The sequence below is a fragment of the Lytechinus pictus genome, chromosome 16, assembly GCF_037042905.1.
Source record: "Lytechinus pictus isolate F3 Inbred chromosome 16, Lp3.0, whole genome shotgun sequence".
Lineage (NCBI taxonomy): Eukaryota > Metazoa > Echinodermata > Echinoidea > Temnopleuroida > Toxopneustidae > Lytechinus > Lytechinus pictus.
In genome coordinates this window covers 28,413,326-28,431,400 of record NC_087260.1, presented here as the reverse complement: position 1 = coordinate 28,431,400, position 18,075 = coordinate 28,413,326, and the positions used below count along the sequence as shown (strand labels likewise).

Below are 18,075 nucleotides of genomic sequence, written 5' to 3'. Positions count from 1 at the left end.
TCATGGCCTTCAGTAACAAAGCTCTGAAGAATTCGTCTACACATTTGGCTTTGATAATAATTAAAACTACTTAATAAAAAACACAATCTACATTCACATTTGGAAATCCTCTTTAATCCAAAGCTCGCTCATGATGCCATTAAGGTCTGGAAGACGACCCAAAAGGGCATTTAACGGACAGATCATCATGTTTCTCGCGTCAAGTCGGATCCATTGTATTCTATAGAAACCCAGTCAGCCGTGGCATTCTCCGACAGCGTAACATGACGGGGATGAAGACATTCAAGAAACTTGCACTGTGTAATTGATTGTGAGGAACAAATCGATAGGGTTCTTAAGGGATCATGCAACCATTTGAACAAGAAGTAGTCTTGGCAAAACAGACCCAGGAGTAGAAATCAATCATGCAGGTTTTTCATTTGGAATGTGATTAATTACTGATATACTGAATCAAAAAGAATATTGATGGGAAATATTAACTACCTAGGGTATGACAGGTGAATATAAAGCAATGTTGAATATCATTACGGCTCAGGAGGCAATACTAGTAGTTTGTTGTGAGATGCAAAGTTGCAAACGGGGCTCAAGGGGTCGACTCAAGCATGCAAGGGAGTCCAATAGGTTGAAAAAAGTGAGCCAATAATTCATGGCACAATCGAAATTCCTAAAATCCTACATATCTGCTACATAAAACAAGTGACAGATCCAGGTGGGGCACATCCAGTCCGTGCCCCCCCCCCCTTTGACAGCCATCACAAATATTTGTTAAGGGAATATGTCATGCTTATACCCAATTGAGGACCTTTTTTCTGGGGCTTATTATTTTTTTCTGTACAAAAATGCCCCCCCCCCCTCTTTGGAAAATCCTGGATCCGTTCCTGTACAAAACAATACATTTTTTCAGATTTCAAAGCAGCACATAGGTCTTTATCATTTTACATTACGTGCAGAACATCTGTTTGAATTCGTGCCTTATTTGCACCTCCTCTAATACCCTTTTTACACAGGATTTTCTTAACCCCGGACTATCGCTAACCCCGTACTATCCTTAACCCCGTACTATTTTTTTTCCTTTTCACACATGCCAAATTGTAATCGCTAACCCCGGATAAGAAATGCTTGCTTTTTACACACGAAACTCGCTAACCCCGGACTAGTGGTTTTTGTCGATCATTCGTAGTACAAGTACTTCACTCGTACCTTTTTACACACGCTAAAATGTCCTTAACCCCGTACTATAGGTGGGGCTAAATTGCCATTTAGCCCCACCTATAGTACGGGGTTAAGCTTAGCCCACTTTCGTTTTACACTAGCGATCTTAACCCCGTACTATCGCTCTTAGCACCGCAATTGCTGGGATAACCCTGCTTTTTTGCAGGGCCAAATAATCCCGTACTAAAGGTGGGGTTAGCCCACTTTGCAAAAATGCTGTGTAAAAAGAAAGTGGGCTAAGCTTAACCCCGTACTATAGGTGGGGCTAAATGGCAATTTAGCCCCACCTATAGTACGGGGTTCAGGAAATTTTAGCGTGTGTAAAAAGGGTATAAGAGAGAGAGATATACATGTAGCCCCTAATGGAGCCAACTTTTTATTAAAAAAACCTTTTCACTCTTGAATTATATTCAAGAATAAAAAATATTAATTCATATTTTGCTGGGGGGTATTTAATCACTCTCTTCCAAAAAATGGCAGGGTCTGGTATCGAGATCTACAGATAAAGAGATTAACTTTTACCCCATGATAGTAATGTAGGCATCTGTTACTTTAAGTCTAAAAACCAATCAATTACACACCTATTAAGTATTGATCCTTCCCTGCAGTCATTCATGCACTTTCTTTCACATTTTCATAGAAAGGTTTCATGAATACTGGCAGGTTAGATACAGGTATAATGGTAAATAAATATTCATTTCCACAGTCCATGGATGCCTTCAGACCCAAGCCCTTACAAAATTAACAGACCTTTTCTCATCAGGAATTCTACCACAATTAGAAAATATCAGGAAATTGGAAAGTGAGAAAGAAAAGTAAATTGAAAGAGAACGCTCCAATGAAATCAAGACTCCCTGGAAGAAGATTTGCAATACCACTGACTGTTCTATATTTTACAAAATTACAAGACATTTATTAAATGCATTATTTTCCAAGGTTGCAAGAATATTTGCTGTAAACAAGAACTTTTAATGTCAGGGTAATAACAATGTGCATTGTGCAATTATACATTTTTTCAAAACAAGATATTGGGAGTTTAGTAGTTGCTTGCTCATAACTATGGGAACTGCATCTTAGTTTAGGCAAAAATTGAGTAATTACATGTATGTGAGATAAACCATCATTTATATTAAGGATTTATTACAAGTTATAAAGTATATAATTTACAGGATTTTGGGGTGATCAAGTGGGTGTCAAAATACCTTGTACGTATTGATATTTTTACTTCTTGCCAGGGACAGTTTATCAGTTCACAAACACCTCAGACCTGGGGGCGTTTCACAAGAACTTTGTCTACATGTATACTAGTATTGTAGTGACCTACTGGATATTAAAGTTCAACTTTAAATTCTTCCAATACAAAGCTGGAATATTTGGATTTGAATCATTCGATATTTTAATCAAAGAATTCAAATATAATCTGGATTTATTCAATTTCCATACATGTAATCTAAAGTGTAGTTAAAGAACTACAAAAAGCAACAAAAGAGAACAAGTTAAGAATGAGAGAGTCTGGTGCAAAGACTAGCTTTAGGATGACCTCCCTCCTTATCACACGTTCCAAGGCAACATCCTTCGCCAAGGATGAGGATGGTGATAGGGCAAGGAGATGGTAATGACCATGTCCAATGTCCTGCAGAGCATTGCAATTTTGATCCTAGTGGGGTGGAGGGGTTGCTAGGGGGTGGATGTTGGATGATTCAACTCCCTAGGAGGTGGCATCAGCAAGGGAGATGCTGGAGACCCCTTTCACAGTTGCTCTCCAGGGCTGAACAAAGCCGAATCGACATAGACCAGACTAGTCCGAGGCTGACAGGTGCAGTCTTCTTAATTTTGAAACTAGTGGGGTGGAGGGGTTGCTAAGGGGTAGATGAGGGATGATCCAACACTCTAGGAGGTGGTATCAGGGAGATGCTGGAGACCCCATTCACAGTTACTCTCCAGAGCTGAACCATGGAGGATGGATCTCGACTGAACCAGTCCAAGGTTGATGTTTTGTGTAACTACTGTAAATTCAAAAGATGATCTAAAGCGATGCTCTAACAAGGCTCAAAGTGTTACAGAAGACCATCCCATAAAGCAGTCATTTGACTTTACTTTGTAAGTAAAGTCAGTGATTGTTTATGTTATTCATTAATTAATGAAATATTTGTTGTGGAATATATAACAGTTCCTAGGGGTATTATATTTGTTCAATTTTTTTGTTCTTTGTTTGTTTTGCTAGCAGCCAAGCCCGCTAGATTATTTACAAACTAATTAATGTATTTTCAATTCTATTTAATATTTCTGTCTAAATTCAACTTTTGCACCTTTTGTTGGTAAATCTGCCACATTACAAGTTCCCTTCACATATTAAAAATTCCCTTTACATCAAGAGCAATGTACGGAGTTCAGATTCATTAGATCAGTCTAGTATGGAACCATTTCAGAAAGCGAGTGTAAACAGGGTCTAAGGCTAAGAACCAGCAGGTTTGGTGCCATCAGACAAGGAAAGTTTCCCTATCCTTCACGGTGTGAAGTTATGTGCAGTGAATCAAATGACCAATCATAATTAAAATTTCAAACATTATTGTGATTGGATACAAATTGTACCAATCACAATAATTTTTAAAACCAAAGTCAGCATTCAACTGTGTAGTGCTGATGGGAATCAGTCAAAAATGGCGTCATTTACCTTAAAGATGACACTCTCTCATTTACTGGCGACTTTGTGTTATCATACTTAACAGTTAATTCAACTAACTCACTGTAACCTGCAATTACAAGTGTCTGTTCGAATACTGTATGATAAACAAAAGTGAATTACTCATATACTGTACATGTAGATCATCAGAGATGCAATTTCATTAATGATAGCTCCCTTCCATAAGTCAAATATTTGCCTAATTCGAAGAAATTTTTAGACCTTCAAAATACCTCTTTTAAGTCAAAGAGATATCTGTGGTCCCAAAAGATTTAACTTTGGCAGAGTTTCCTGTATAGCTCCTAGCTTCTTCATTAAAGTGATACAATTTTATATCATTACATTACGAAAGTAACATTTGTACCCATAATGCCTCACCCCCGATGCACACACGGTAGGCTACAGCTCAGTGATTGAGAATGATAAAGATTAAAAGAGGTAGGGGTGACCGTCTGATGATCATGAGTTCATGGTAGGGGGAGAAAGCTGGAGAAGACATTAGCCATGGCATTAGAGAGGGAAGAGACAGTATGTCAAACCATGAGCAGTTGTTTGGAGAAGATGCCCGTATTGAGTTATAAAGGCATACGATTGGCGAGTAGATTGAGATTGGCAGCCAGAAAAGATGATCAGTGCCCGGGATGTGGTCCTTACGATTGAACTCTGAGCAAATGACTTCATTTTAAATTAGTTTCAACTGTTTGCGCAGTTAGGTCTATGCAGATCTTGGAAGATTTTGGAAGATATCAGAGGGAAATTATGGTGCCAAAGGTTGATTCCCCCCCCCCCAAGAAAAAAGCCCTCAATAGTTGAAACAAAGGAACATATTTTAAATTCTGTACCAGTACTTTCAATTCAAAATCATGATTAAAGGGATGGTCCGGCCTGGAAATATTTATATCTTAATACATGGAGTAGAGTTCACTGAGCAAAATGCCGAAAATTTCATCAAAATCGGATAACAAATAATAAAGTTATTGAAGTTTAAAGTTTAGCAATATTTTGTGAAAACAGTTGTCATGAATATTCATTAGGTGGGCTGATGATGTCACATCCCCACTTTCCGTTTTCTTATGTTGTACAACGCCTACTTAGCTTGTTGTACGCGAGCAAATGGGAGGCTGAATGTCAAACATTCGTACCGTTGCACAAAAGACGTACCATCCAAAAAAATGTACCGTCCAAAATGTACCGTTGCACGGCTTAGGAGGTGACGTCACAATACGATTCAATTCATTGCGCTCAGTAAAAATGCAGGTGCATTACGCGTATAGCCTGCTGGCTAAATGCGCAATGCTGCCCGAGGTGTTCGCTTGTGGGATTTTGCTTTTCGCTTTCCATATTTTTGCTCCCTTTTCATAGATTACTGCAGGAAAAACTCTTTGTTTTTACATATTTTCGCTAACTTCCGAGGCGTTGTACAACACAAATAGCGAATATTCTTATTCGTGCAATGGTGCGAGATTTCGCATTCGGTGAAAGAAAGAAACACTCTATTCAACTCGGCTAACGCCTCGTTGAATAGAGCATCTTTTTTTCACCTCATGCGAAATCTCGCACCATCGCACTCATGCCTATTCGCTATTTGTATACTATTACATAAAATCACAATTTTTTCATTATTTCATACTTGTGTGAATAATATGTCTCCCTTATAATGAAATAAGTTGCAGCAATAAATATCTAATGCACTACATCAGTTGTCAATTTGTCTAGTTCTTGGAGGAAAAAAATTGAATAAACCTAATTTCATATAATAAAATACAAAAGAACAAGTGGAGATGTGACATCATCAGCCCACCTAATGAATATTCATGACAACTGATTTCACAAAATATTGCTAAACTTTAGAATTCAATAACTTTATTTATTATCAGATTTTGATGAAATTTTCTGCATTTTGCTCAGTGAATTCTACTCTATTCATTAAGCTATAAATACTTTCAGCCTGGACCATCCCTTTAATCATTCTGTCAAAAAGTTTAATTTGTTGATTAGGCACACTATTGAAAATGATTTTTATATGAAACAAAAAAACTTGAGTGAATTAAATATATTTCAATTTAATCCTAATGCATTTGATTCATCAAATGATACATTTGATCAACATTTATGAGGCTGGAATCACAAATATGAATCACTTATAATAATAACACACTAACTTTGGAACTTGGAAGAACATTTTAGTCACACTTCCCTAATGATGACTTCTTGTTGGGTGCTCAACATCAAAGATAAATACTAGTTGTGGCAACGATCTCAAAATGGGTTCAAACAGAATCCAATGAAATTACCACCAAGGTGTTTGCATGTATGAATAAAAAAAATATTTGCCAATTGGCTCTGGAAGAAAATGCGTAATTGCTGAGAAAGGAGCAAAATAAGCAGGGAATTCCATCCAATGTTGAGTATTTTTTTGTCCCACATATGCTTTTCTGTGTTGGAGATCATCAGAATTATCGATTTTTATGATTTCATGATTTTACAAAGTTAAGTTTACATATGATTAATGTACCAGATCTAGATGTATGATATTTTGATAATTAACCTTTATTTTAAAGACTTTCTCATGAAATAATTGTTTGCTGCAACTACTGCCTTTTACCTTCAACCCCCAACTCCCTGGTTTTAGCAAGGAAAGAGGTGATATCCCCTTGGTTTTAGTAAGAAGGAAGCAGAGCCTGCTGGGAGATGAATCATCAGAGTTGAGATGGCTACCCCGGCTACCCCGGCTACCCTGGGTAACTTAAAAATATCATTATTGCTAGTAATGACGTTTTTCTAAGACTTACACAAATATGGATTTAATCATGGACCTACTATGATTTAATGAAACCATCATGGTTTCAACTTTTAACATGATTTTTGTGTAAAATGTTTTGATTAAACACAGACCAGATATAACACTCTTACCTCTCTTCTAAACTCCTCTGTAACCTTAAGGATCTTAAATTGGCTAACAGAGACAACTCTTAAACCATGTTTGCTTTCTTAATCCTTCAAGAGTTATTTGCAAGAGGTAAACAACCCTGAAGTATGTGTCAAGATGAGACTGACAATGGATACTCATCACAACAAAATAAAACAGTCTAATCACATGTTGTTATCTTCATTGTTTGCTTTCTTGTGTTATGATGAGTAAACATTTCTCAGTAATGTCAAAGATTGATTGAGTGACACAAGAATGTAAATCCGGATAGGATGTCAGGACAACATGAACTTGAGTTACTTTTTGTGGCTCTCGATAGCACAAAGGAAGGATGTTGATCTGTCAGATCAGAAACCATGAGAATACCAAAATTCCCAATATCCTTCTCTCCAAGATATTCACAAGAATATTAAAGAGAAATTGGAAGTCTTCTTTATAAGAGTCTGCCTGCTTGTTAAAAAGTTTTTTTTTTAAAGAAAGTCACAGATAGCCTTGAGACACAACACCCAGTTTCAGCAAAATATCACCTAAAAATATTTTTGGTACGCCCTATCAGTTAAATTTGAGGCATCAAGGCAATTTTGCCCAAACATTTTTATCTGATCATTTTCTTTGGAGTGGGTCCTTACATCCACTTACATGTTACATCTAACATGAATTTTTCAATAAACTCATTTTCCATGAAATAACAAATTAACTAATCATTAGACGCTATATTAATTTATTAATCAATTATTAATTACCAATAATTTGTGCCAGAACACACTTTATGCATTAACAAACAGGCAATTAAAGAGCAGGCCTGAAATAATTAAGAAATAGCACTTAATTCCCTAAACAGATCAGACTTCATCAGAGGCCAATCAAAATAGCTCTAAATGGATGATTGAAGAAGAAAGAACAGCATAACAAAAAAAATTGTCCCAAGGCAGATGTGAAAAATAGCCTTTTAGAATAATTCTATGTCGGGGGCGTTGTGGTCTAGTGGTTACAACTCTCGTCTTTCAATCAGAGGGAGATGGGCTTGAATCCCAGCCATGGCGTGTTTTCCTTCAGGAGGAAATTTACCCACATTGTGCTGCACTCGACCCAGGTGAGGTAAATGGGTACCCGGTAGGATTTATTCCTTGAATGATTTAGCGCCTATACGGCAGCTCAGCTACAGTCGGGGTAATAATATGATACCAAGGATAAACCGGTGTGTTGGCTCAGTTGGTAGAGCGTCCGTCTCACAACCGGGAGGTCGGGAGTTAAAACCCCGGCTGCAACAGACCAAAAGACGTTAAAAGATGGGAGTTGCTGCTACCCTGTTTGGCGTTCAACAATTAAAGGGATAGAGCCTCGTCGATCTGGCGCTGCACAGCGGCTGTCGGGCCCACGATCAATTGGGCAAAGCAAATTCCATTTCATGTCTAATTCGAACAATAAAATATGGATTCTTATTATTTATTATAAAGCGCAGTAGAGTATATATGCAATTATAGTAGCTGCGCTATACAAATGGAACATATTATTATTATGCTGCCCATGTACATGTATGCATACTTACAGTTTGATGATAAATGGATGATTGATGATGCTGAGTATAGCCTTTTCGTCTCTCACGTGATCTTCTTGTTTTAGTTTAATTATATCTTCTATCGTTAACACCTTTAATGCCATGTAATCCTTTGTCTTCTTATCCCTCGTAAGGATCACTCGACCAAACGTTCCTGTACCTAAACAGCAACAAACAAAAATATAAAAGCAGGTAACTTTAGGTCATTCGCTTATAAATTTTGAATGTATTGAATTATTGTTGACATACATGAAGGAGAGGTCACACTTTTACATAATCTGGGTCCTGTTTCATAAAGACGTGTTGCAATAACAAATGTAAAATTTCTGTAACAAATTTACTCTCGGTCAATCATATTCAAGTATTTCATTAGCATTTAACTGTTACGGTATTGCAAAGATGTTACTATTACAAGTTTTATGAAACATCCCCTGGTCTAAAAATTACTTTGACTTTGGCAAATATTCGACTTATTGAACGTTGACTCTAATAGTCTAATTTACGCAAGTTTACCTGTAATTGAATGAGGCCAGGGCGTGAAACATAAGAGATGTATACACTTCATGCTTACAAGTACAACTGATCTTGACATTTTAAACAAGGGTTGGCAACTTGACATAGACCTACAGTTATGCTTAAAGGACAAGTCCACCCCAACAAAAAGTTGATGTGAATAAAAAGAGAACAATCCAACAAGCATAACACTGAAAATTTCATCAAAATCGGATTTAAATAATAAAGTTATGACACTTCATTATGCACATCCTGATCAGTATGCAAATGAGGAGACTGATGATTTCATCCATTCACTATTTCTTTTGTATTTTATTATATGAAATATTATAATTTTCTCCTCATTGTCAAGTGAAACAACTATTAATTCCTCCCTGAACAAGTGGAATTAGCATTGTTTAATATGGTTCAGTCAAAATTCAAAAGTTGGTCCTTATTGTCAAATCTGTAAAAAAAAAATTAAATATTGTATAATTCAAACAATAAAAAATCAAAAGAAATGGTGAGTGAGAGACATCATCGACTCTCTCATTTGCATGTCACTGAGTTAAACATACCACTAATTTGTGAAAATTATTAAGCAAAAGTTTAAAATGTCATAACTTTGTTATTCTACATTCGATTTTGATGAAATTTTCAGTATTAATTATGCTAGTTTGATTTTTCTCTATTTATTCAAATCAACATTTTCTGGGGTGGACTTGACCTTTAATTAAACAATTGATTGCATGAATATCAGTGTTCTAGCTACATGTAGACCCATTTTAGTGGTGGTCGTTATTTCCCTGTGGAAATTTTAAACATTTTTTTCTGTGTACATGTAGTATAGTCCTTAAGGCTGGCCTTAAGGCCTAAGTCAGGCTCAACAACAATTATCATGTTGCTTTGGCCTCAATTAAGACCTTGGCCTTGGCCCCAGACAACAAGTCCCTCTCCTTCTTATCAGGAAACAAGTCCTTGACCTTGGACCTTTGTACTTGTCCTCAGGCAGTCTGTACTTGGCCTTGTCCTTGATTCATATAGTCTGGACTGGCCCTTGGCCTCTGCTTGGCCTTTAATAGCTTATCGACCATTTGCCCAACACGGCCCACAGGTGACAGAATGAACAAGTGGTGAGATCTACCTGAGAATCCAAGCTTTTTAGGAAATAACCACTAAATGAAACGATTTTGTTGCCTCTGTTGAGAATTCTGATTTCTGGTTACAAATGGCACCGTGTACTACTGGTATTCAGCCCCAAATCAATGTCTACAAAAACATGATTGAATTCATGACCAGACCATGAATGCTGTGCAACTAAATCTATTAAAGATCTTTTGTAATAAACAAGTTCATACTTTGACCTAAAATAGTGTTTCCTTTTTTTACCTCATGCAGAGACTGATATATAGGGAAAGGGCATTTAATTTCAGTTTATTTTGCAATTTGCAATAATTTTCAAATATTCAACATTTTTGTTTATCATTCAAGGATGTAAAAAGAGAATTCACTTGGAAAATTGGAAATAGAGATAAATTTTAAGGGAAAGAAAATCAGAGTTTGATCTGGATTGAATAGAGAACCTACAAGGCTGAATTCATGCAAACACAGACGAAGAACAAACAAACGTTGGGACCTTTTCACTCTTTATTTGAGCAAATTTTCATCACATCCAAGCTAACAACCGTGAAACAAGATTAAAAATTTACCCTTAGTATGAAGTATGGTCCCTGTTCTTTGGTGAAACCTTGAAGGTGATGTCTGATGACGTAGGACTGTACAAGTGGGGATATAGTCTTTTACATACCCCATAACAAACATTTCTCTATTGACTATTTAAATTTTTATTTCAGAAAGTAATGATATATTCTACTAAGGAGGTTGCAGTTCATCCTTGATCCAACTTACACAGCAGGGGCTGTGGGACTGGAGGGGGTTTCTATCTCAAAAACCGTGTACAAAACATATGATCATTTGATTGTGATTTTTTTTGTATGGTCAGCCCACCCCCCAACCTCACTTTCAAACACTTTCCATGTACAGCGTTCAGTGCAAAATAGTGGTACATGTAGCATGACAATTTTAGTTTTGACAGTTAAATGGCACTATACAATTACAAATGCTATTCATTATCACCGGCAAGAGAGGAGTGGGAGTACATGCAATATTGGTCTTTCATTTTGGGTTTAACCAGTCATGCTCATTAGAAACTATTCATGGCATGGAAGGATTAGAAATCAGGATTTCTGAGGGTGTGCTTACACTACAGTAGTCTCCAATGAAATAAAGATAGGGATATATTCACACTGCATTTCCTTAACCCCATACTATCCTTAACCGCGGACAATCCTTAACCCCATACTATCTTTTTTTCGATTCACACTGTCTTTCTTAACCCCGTACTATTTGCTTAGCCAGGGTTAACGCCTTAACCCCGGGCAATCACACAGCTCATAAATATTGATGATTTTACCATACAGAGTGCGATTAACGTGCAATTTCGACTTCTGTGATTGGCTAATGCTTAGCCCTGTTTCGTTTCACACTGCATCTCTTAGCACCGCAATTGTGGTGCTAGCACTACAATAAGCCAGCTAACCCTGCTTTTTTGCAGGGCCAGATAGTACCGTACTATTTACCGTGCTAGCCCACTTTGCTATAACGTAGTGTGAAAACGAAGTGGGCTAAGCTTAACCCCGGGAAATTGGTGGGGCTAATTAAGCCCCCCCCCCCTTAGCCCCACCAATTTCCTGGGGTTAAGGGAAAAAAGTGCAGTGTGAAAAGCATATTAGAGTGAGATGGAAATAGAGAAGGGGTGGACAGAATGTAGGGGGCACATCAAGTGGCAAAACAAGAAAAACCATAAAGGAGAAAAGGAAGGAGAGGGGCTGGTGGATGATTCCTGTAATTGTCCTTGGTCTAAGCTCTTGGTCAAAGTTTTTGTTGAAGTGTCAAATTAATGATACAAAAAAATTGACTGGAAAAGGATATTACAAGCTGTACATGAAAAATGTTGCACACAACTTTAAAAGAACACTATTGTTTAAATTGGGTGGGTCCATTTAATATCAAAAGAACTTGCTTTGTGAATTTATTTGATGGCTTTGACAGGATGTCAGTCACTGACGTCATTGAAGAGACTTGAAAGGACTTTGGATTATAATGGAACTGCCAAGCTCTATTAACCACACAATCATTCCATGAAAGGTAAACAAAATGTTTTGGTAACCAGAGACACGCCTTAACCATAATAAAAAAGTTCATCATTCTCTCCTCATGAAATTCCATTAATTATTGAAATTATATTAATTTTCAAGCATCCCAATCTGTAGTTCTAAACCATTTTTGTATCCCCCCCCCCCTCCAGTGCTGGGAACTGGGTATTCTCAGAACAAAAATGGAAAAAGAACAGGCATATTGGCTTCCTCAACTCTACAAGGTGATGAAATAAGGTCAAGTGTGACTCTATCCTGCAATCTTTGACTAATCTTATATGGACTGATCATATTGAATAGCATGAGTTTTTTCTGATTGTCCCTGTAAGATTAATATATATATATATTTTTTTTCTCTCTCTTTTTTTTTTATTGGCCTTCACCTGTCCCAAGATACAATGACAATGTCTAGATATTTACATCCTGGAGTGTAATAATTTCAAGATCACTTTTAATAGTTTCTTCCTGATGTCTCTGTTTCTATTAATGGTAACTCCTGGGGCTCGTCTTACAAAGAGTTGCGATTCATCAAATCGATCGTAACTCTATGGAAATCCATCAGGGCAATTCCATAAAATAGTCAACCTTTTTGTACATCCGACCCCCATTTTTCTCAAGTTTTACTTCTTTTCATAAACAGACCAAGTCATGGTCAATTGAGAGCATTACAGACTGTCAAAAGAACAAGAAATCAGAGACAGAAAATTTCATTAAAGTTCCACAAATAGGGGGTCGGACGTACATATTTTATGGAATTGCCCATCAGTGTCATAATTTTTCTACAGGAAATTTGCAAAATGTCCTTTGTAAACAAAGGAGAATACACCAAATTGTCAAGAAATCAACGAATTTATGGATATACATTCATATCTAGAAATTTTTTTGAGCAAATATGCATTTTAATGTTGACATTGCTGGCTTTCCATAGTTGTAATTGATCGGATCAATTGCAACTCTTTGTAGGACGGGGCCCTGATGATTGTTATAATGCACTCATCATAATATCAGATTTAAATTAGATTCAAATTTTTCCCCAAGTCTGTTAACAAGACATTCATGAAACATGACAAAATGAAATTTACATGTCAACTTGTAATGCATAATAAATAATAATATACAACAAACAACAACAATAATGATGATAATAATGATAATAGTAAATAATAATAATAATAAAGATAATAAATAACTAGGTCCTATTTAGTATTATAGTAGGCCTAATAGCTATAATAATAAAAATGTGTGTAATATGTAAGAATAATGAAAAGAATGATAATATAACAATGTTTTATTTGACTCAGCGTTTTATCCTCAACATCTACTATTTTTGAATGTCTACTTGAACACATACTGCTTTCAAGTTGCATGTGCTGTAATAACAAGTGGACAACATAAAAATGGAAGTGAAGATTGACCAATGACCAGACGGCCATGTCTGATGATGTCTCTTACAATAAAACAGATCCAGCTCCAATCTCATTTGTCCCATGAGTAGTGTACGAAAGATTTTTGAAAGGGGGGGGGGGTTCAAGCTGACTGAAATGTTGACAACCCCCCCAAAAAAAAAAAATTGACAAGCAGAAAAAAGTCTTCAAAACAAAATTTAGGGGGGGAGGTTGGTTTCCACAAAATTTGAGGGGTTGGTTAGAACCCCTTTAACCCCCCCCCCCCCCATGTACGCTTCTGTGTCCCATCATCTACGAATAATCAAAGACAGGTCAGAAACCCACAAGTTTAACCTCACCTAGGCCTCAACTCAGCTGTACGATAATGTAGGTCATGGCCATGACATCACTGGATTCTACTGTGTATAATAATGCCATTAGCTCTATAATCTGGGTTTTTATTGTTTTTCAATATCCCAAACTGTAAAGCTGGTCACTTTCAATTAAAGGCTAAACTATTAAAGAGTTATACACAAAATAGATGATGATCTGTTTACAAAGTGTTCTCAGTGTTATTTCATTAAAATCATTTAGCAAGAAACTATAAACTTTTTAAAAAGTTGACTACAATTAGTTCAATACATACATACAACTTGTTGCTATGTCGGTCTGCATAAGATATGAATGTCTATTAGGCCTATAGGAACATTTCATCAGGGGGTCAAGACTAAAGAAGAAAAAAATATGTTGGAAACCTAGAAAATGGTAAATAATGAAGAGTTGATATAGGCAGTGGCCTCATGAGCCAAAAAATTTGAGGGGGCGAAACATGGCATATCGGGCAAAATTTAACATTTTTATTATAAAACTCCAATTTGTGATAGATTTTGACATGATATTCAGAAAATAATATATTTTACACTTCATACTTTCCTTTTTTTGTTCATGGTGATGATTTTTTTTGAGGGGGCAAGCACCCCAAGCCCCCAGGGGCGGATCCAGCTTTTTATAAAGGGGGGGGTTGGGGTGGTATGCGAGGGAGCGTAGCGACCGAGTCCAAGCGAGCGGAGCGAGCGAGGGGGGAGGGTGTGGGAGGGGGGTGTCCCCCCTCCCACAGTAGGGAAAATTTTTGAAAATCTGTGTGTGAAAATGGCGTTTTCTTGCATCTAATAATAATAATAATAATAATAATAATAATAAATGAAATAAATACATAGAAATAGAATAAAATAAAATTACAAGTTTTAAAAAAAAGATAAGATTTTAAAAAATGGTCCCCGGATTTTTTATTTGGGGGGGGGGTTGCAACCCCCCCTCTAGATCCGCTTCTGGCCCCCCTATCCATACCCTACTGAATATAGGCCTACATCAGCATATTGTAGGAATGTATCTAGTTACAATATTAACATAACATTTATAGCAGTTATACCAGCCTGGATCATTCACTCAAACCTACATTTTATGATTTTGATATGAACAGACCATTTTTGGTCTGAAACATAAAGAAAAATTAATGTTTGGAAATAGGACCATGAATTTAACATTGAGATGAAGATAGAGTTGACACAATGAGATCACATGCACAGATATCTCCATGTACATGTAAATTTTGCTTATAATTTATCAGAGAAAACCAAGGAGTAAATATGCACATTTATATTTAGTTAAAAATACTCGAGAACTTAGCAAGTTGAGGTTGGGACATTAGGTGGGAGAGGGAGAAAGGAGGAGAACAAGGAGCAGAAAAAGGAAGGGGGGAGGAGAAGAGGAGGAGAAAGATGAGAGATTGAAACTTTTTCCATGGAACTGTTAACACAGATAATAGCTCCATGGTTTTTCTTATCCAGTCTAGTATAGACTATACCTACCAACAGTTTTGAGCAACTCCAGTTCTGACAGGTCAAACTTCCTGTGGTCATTGTTGTTTGAGGCAGAGGATGGAGGTGGCAAATCTTTCATTTTCCCACTCGAACTGTTTCTTTTTGACGTCTTTCCTTTAATCCGACTAGAAGCCATGTTTATTGCCTTATTTCCACAATTATATTTCCAATAAGAGATCCTGGAGGGGGAAATGATCAACTCTGGCCACACGAAAATTATATCAAATGTTTGGATTTCACAATCATTATGTATGCTATTAAACTTCTCTTCTGTTGCCAGTGTTGGATAGAAGTTAGACTTGAACTTGTATGAACATGTATGTCTGCTTAGAGATGATGCTAATAATAAGGTTGTATTGAGAAGCAGAATGATCCATAATATTTCCAAACGAAATGATCTTGTTTTGAAGAATCAGATCGGCTTGACTTCCGTCAAATAAAACTCATTGTGGCAAGCTTAGAGGTAGGTCAAATTTGCCCGAAACATGAAAGTCATCACATTTTTTGCGTGTAGGCTAGGCCTAGATGCGTCATCCGCTCACTGGTGGGGAAGTTATCCCTCGACTCCCTCGCTGCACGTAGTCTCGTGTCAACTAAAAACTCACAGGCAACTTTTCTAAAGGCAAAGCATCACCTTTCGGTGTGGAATATTTGATTTACGTGGGGTTCAACGTCAAAGATCAATGTAAATACCGGTCGTGTAGCTCCAAACTTCACTGGTAGTGCATCCTAATTTAGAACTAAATACGATTCCCTATCCATCTCGGGCGAGATGAGATACCCCTCGTCGGAGAGCTGATGCCTGCTTACTGATTGTTTTAGAAGTTGCGTGGAAGTTGGGTAAAAAGTGAGAATAGTCGAACACCATCTGATTGGTACTGCACAGCGCGCGTTCGCCAGTGAGAGGCACTCACGCGTGGAATACTGAGCTCGGCTCTCGCGATCGACACTGAAAAAATACCGGCTTTTTACCTCTCTTGCTGGCGCGACCGCTTTTCCAGCTAGGCGCTTCCCTCCCTCGTGACATGTGATGGGTTTTTTATGTTTGTTGTCTGTGTTGGGAGACATTGTTTGGGCTATATTGATTTCTTGGGATAGAGTCTTTCTCCGGTTCTCAGTAATGGATGAGTCAAGGTAATGCCTGCCAGGAGTTTGACCTTCTAGATCCGGGAGACGGGAGTGAAGAAAGAGAGAAACGACAGGGCTAGAGACCGGGCCTGGAGATGAACAGATGCAGAGGGAAAGAAAGAGAGAGGGAGAGAAAGACAGAAGGGAGGGTGATGTGTTAGGGTGTGTGTATTGGGGGGGGGGGGGGCGGGTGGACAGGTTATAGTCTCAGTAATCGATGACGATTTTCAAAATGAATATTTTTTTGTTCATTAATTTGAGGTAAGACTGAAATAATACGAGTCCAAGATTTGTAGTCTGCATGATTTGAAGCATTCGTAACAGGTTTCTGGCATCGCTAGATATTATAGAGCGCGGGAAAATGCGACGGGGAGACAGTGGATGAGAGAAAAAAAAGTCACACAGACTGATATATAGATAGATAGATAGATATAGTCAAATGATATATAGATAGATATATAGATAGATAGATAGATAGATAGATAGATAGATAGATAGATAGATAGATAGATAGATAGATAGATAGATAGATAGATAGATAGATAGACAGACAGCTAGATAGATAGATAGATAGATAGATAGATAGATAGATAGATAGATAGATAGATAGATAGATAGATAGATAGATAGATAGATAGATAGATAGATAGATAGATAAAACAAATTTTTGTTGCCTTTGTGAATTCAACGTTATATAGGCCAAATTAATATTCAATACGATATTGAATTGTATAGGCCTATACTCAGTGGCGTACCTAGGATTTTCCACAGGGGGGCAAATTCGTCCGCCAAAAAAATTGACAAGCAAGCCAAAAAAAAAAACAAAAAAAAAACGGTCTTCATAACCACAAATAAAGGATTTCGTACCAGAAAAAAAATTGACAATCAAAAAAGGTCTTCAAGACTCGTCAGGGGGCGGGGATATGTCCCTTGCATGGGTTGTGACTCGTCAGGGGGGCAGTCTGCCCCCTCTGCCCCCCCCCCCCCCCCACCGTAGGTACGCGAGTGCCTATACTGTTTGAGGTTTTATACCGCTTCTGTTGCGTTCCAAATTGAACAAAGCGGGCCAGAAATATTCAATTTGCTCATCAGGCGGTAGTGTCCAAAGAGTGTTAATTCCTCTCACAAAAGGGACCGACTTTCCGACTTTCTCAGAATAATAATTGCAATCATCGATCAGTAGCAAAGAAGTAGAATTAACGGAATTCCCCTTCACACCCAAGTCATATATACACAAGAAATCTTGTTTGTCTGCGGGGGTTTCCATTTTATAAAGCTTGACCACAAATTTAAAGAAAAAGCATGCAGAAAGAATTTCAGACGTGTTGTCCATGTGAGCATGCTCTAAATCTTCTAAAGGCGCGAGAGATTAAGTAATGACTTGTTCTAGCATTTTCCACTAAAAAAGTTACCGAAATTATAACATACAATGCCCTATAAATGTCCAAATACAGTATACACAGTCATGTTTGAGTTAAAATATATTCATCTATCATAAACCACAATTAATAAAAATGAAATGACAATTTATATAACTTAATGTTTATTTCGGATAGATTATGGGAGGAAATAAAAGATAAAAAATATATTTTA

At 37.2% G+C, this 18,075-nt stretch overlaps 1 protein-coding gene across 1 annotated transcript in view; it reads right to left on the bottom strand.

Annotated features, from left to right (window-relative positions):
* The window catches only part of LOC129279421 (cAMP-dependent protein kinase catalytic subunit PRKX-like), a 35,050-nt gene extending 18,745 nt beyond the window's left edge, over positions 1-16,305 (bottom strand). Inside the window, exons 1-2 of the mRNA XM_064111063.1 lie at positions 15,343-16,305; positions 8,374-8,542 (exon numbers count right to left, since the gene is read on the bottom strand). Of these exons, the coding sequence (XP_063967133.1) occupies positions 8,374-8,542; positions 15,343-15,490 (317 nt within the window). The 5' untranslated portion in view covers positions 15,491-16,305. The remainder of the gene's footprint in view (positions 1-8,373; positions 8,543-15,342) is intronic.
* Positions 16,306-18,075: the final 1,770 nt, after the last annotated feature.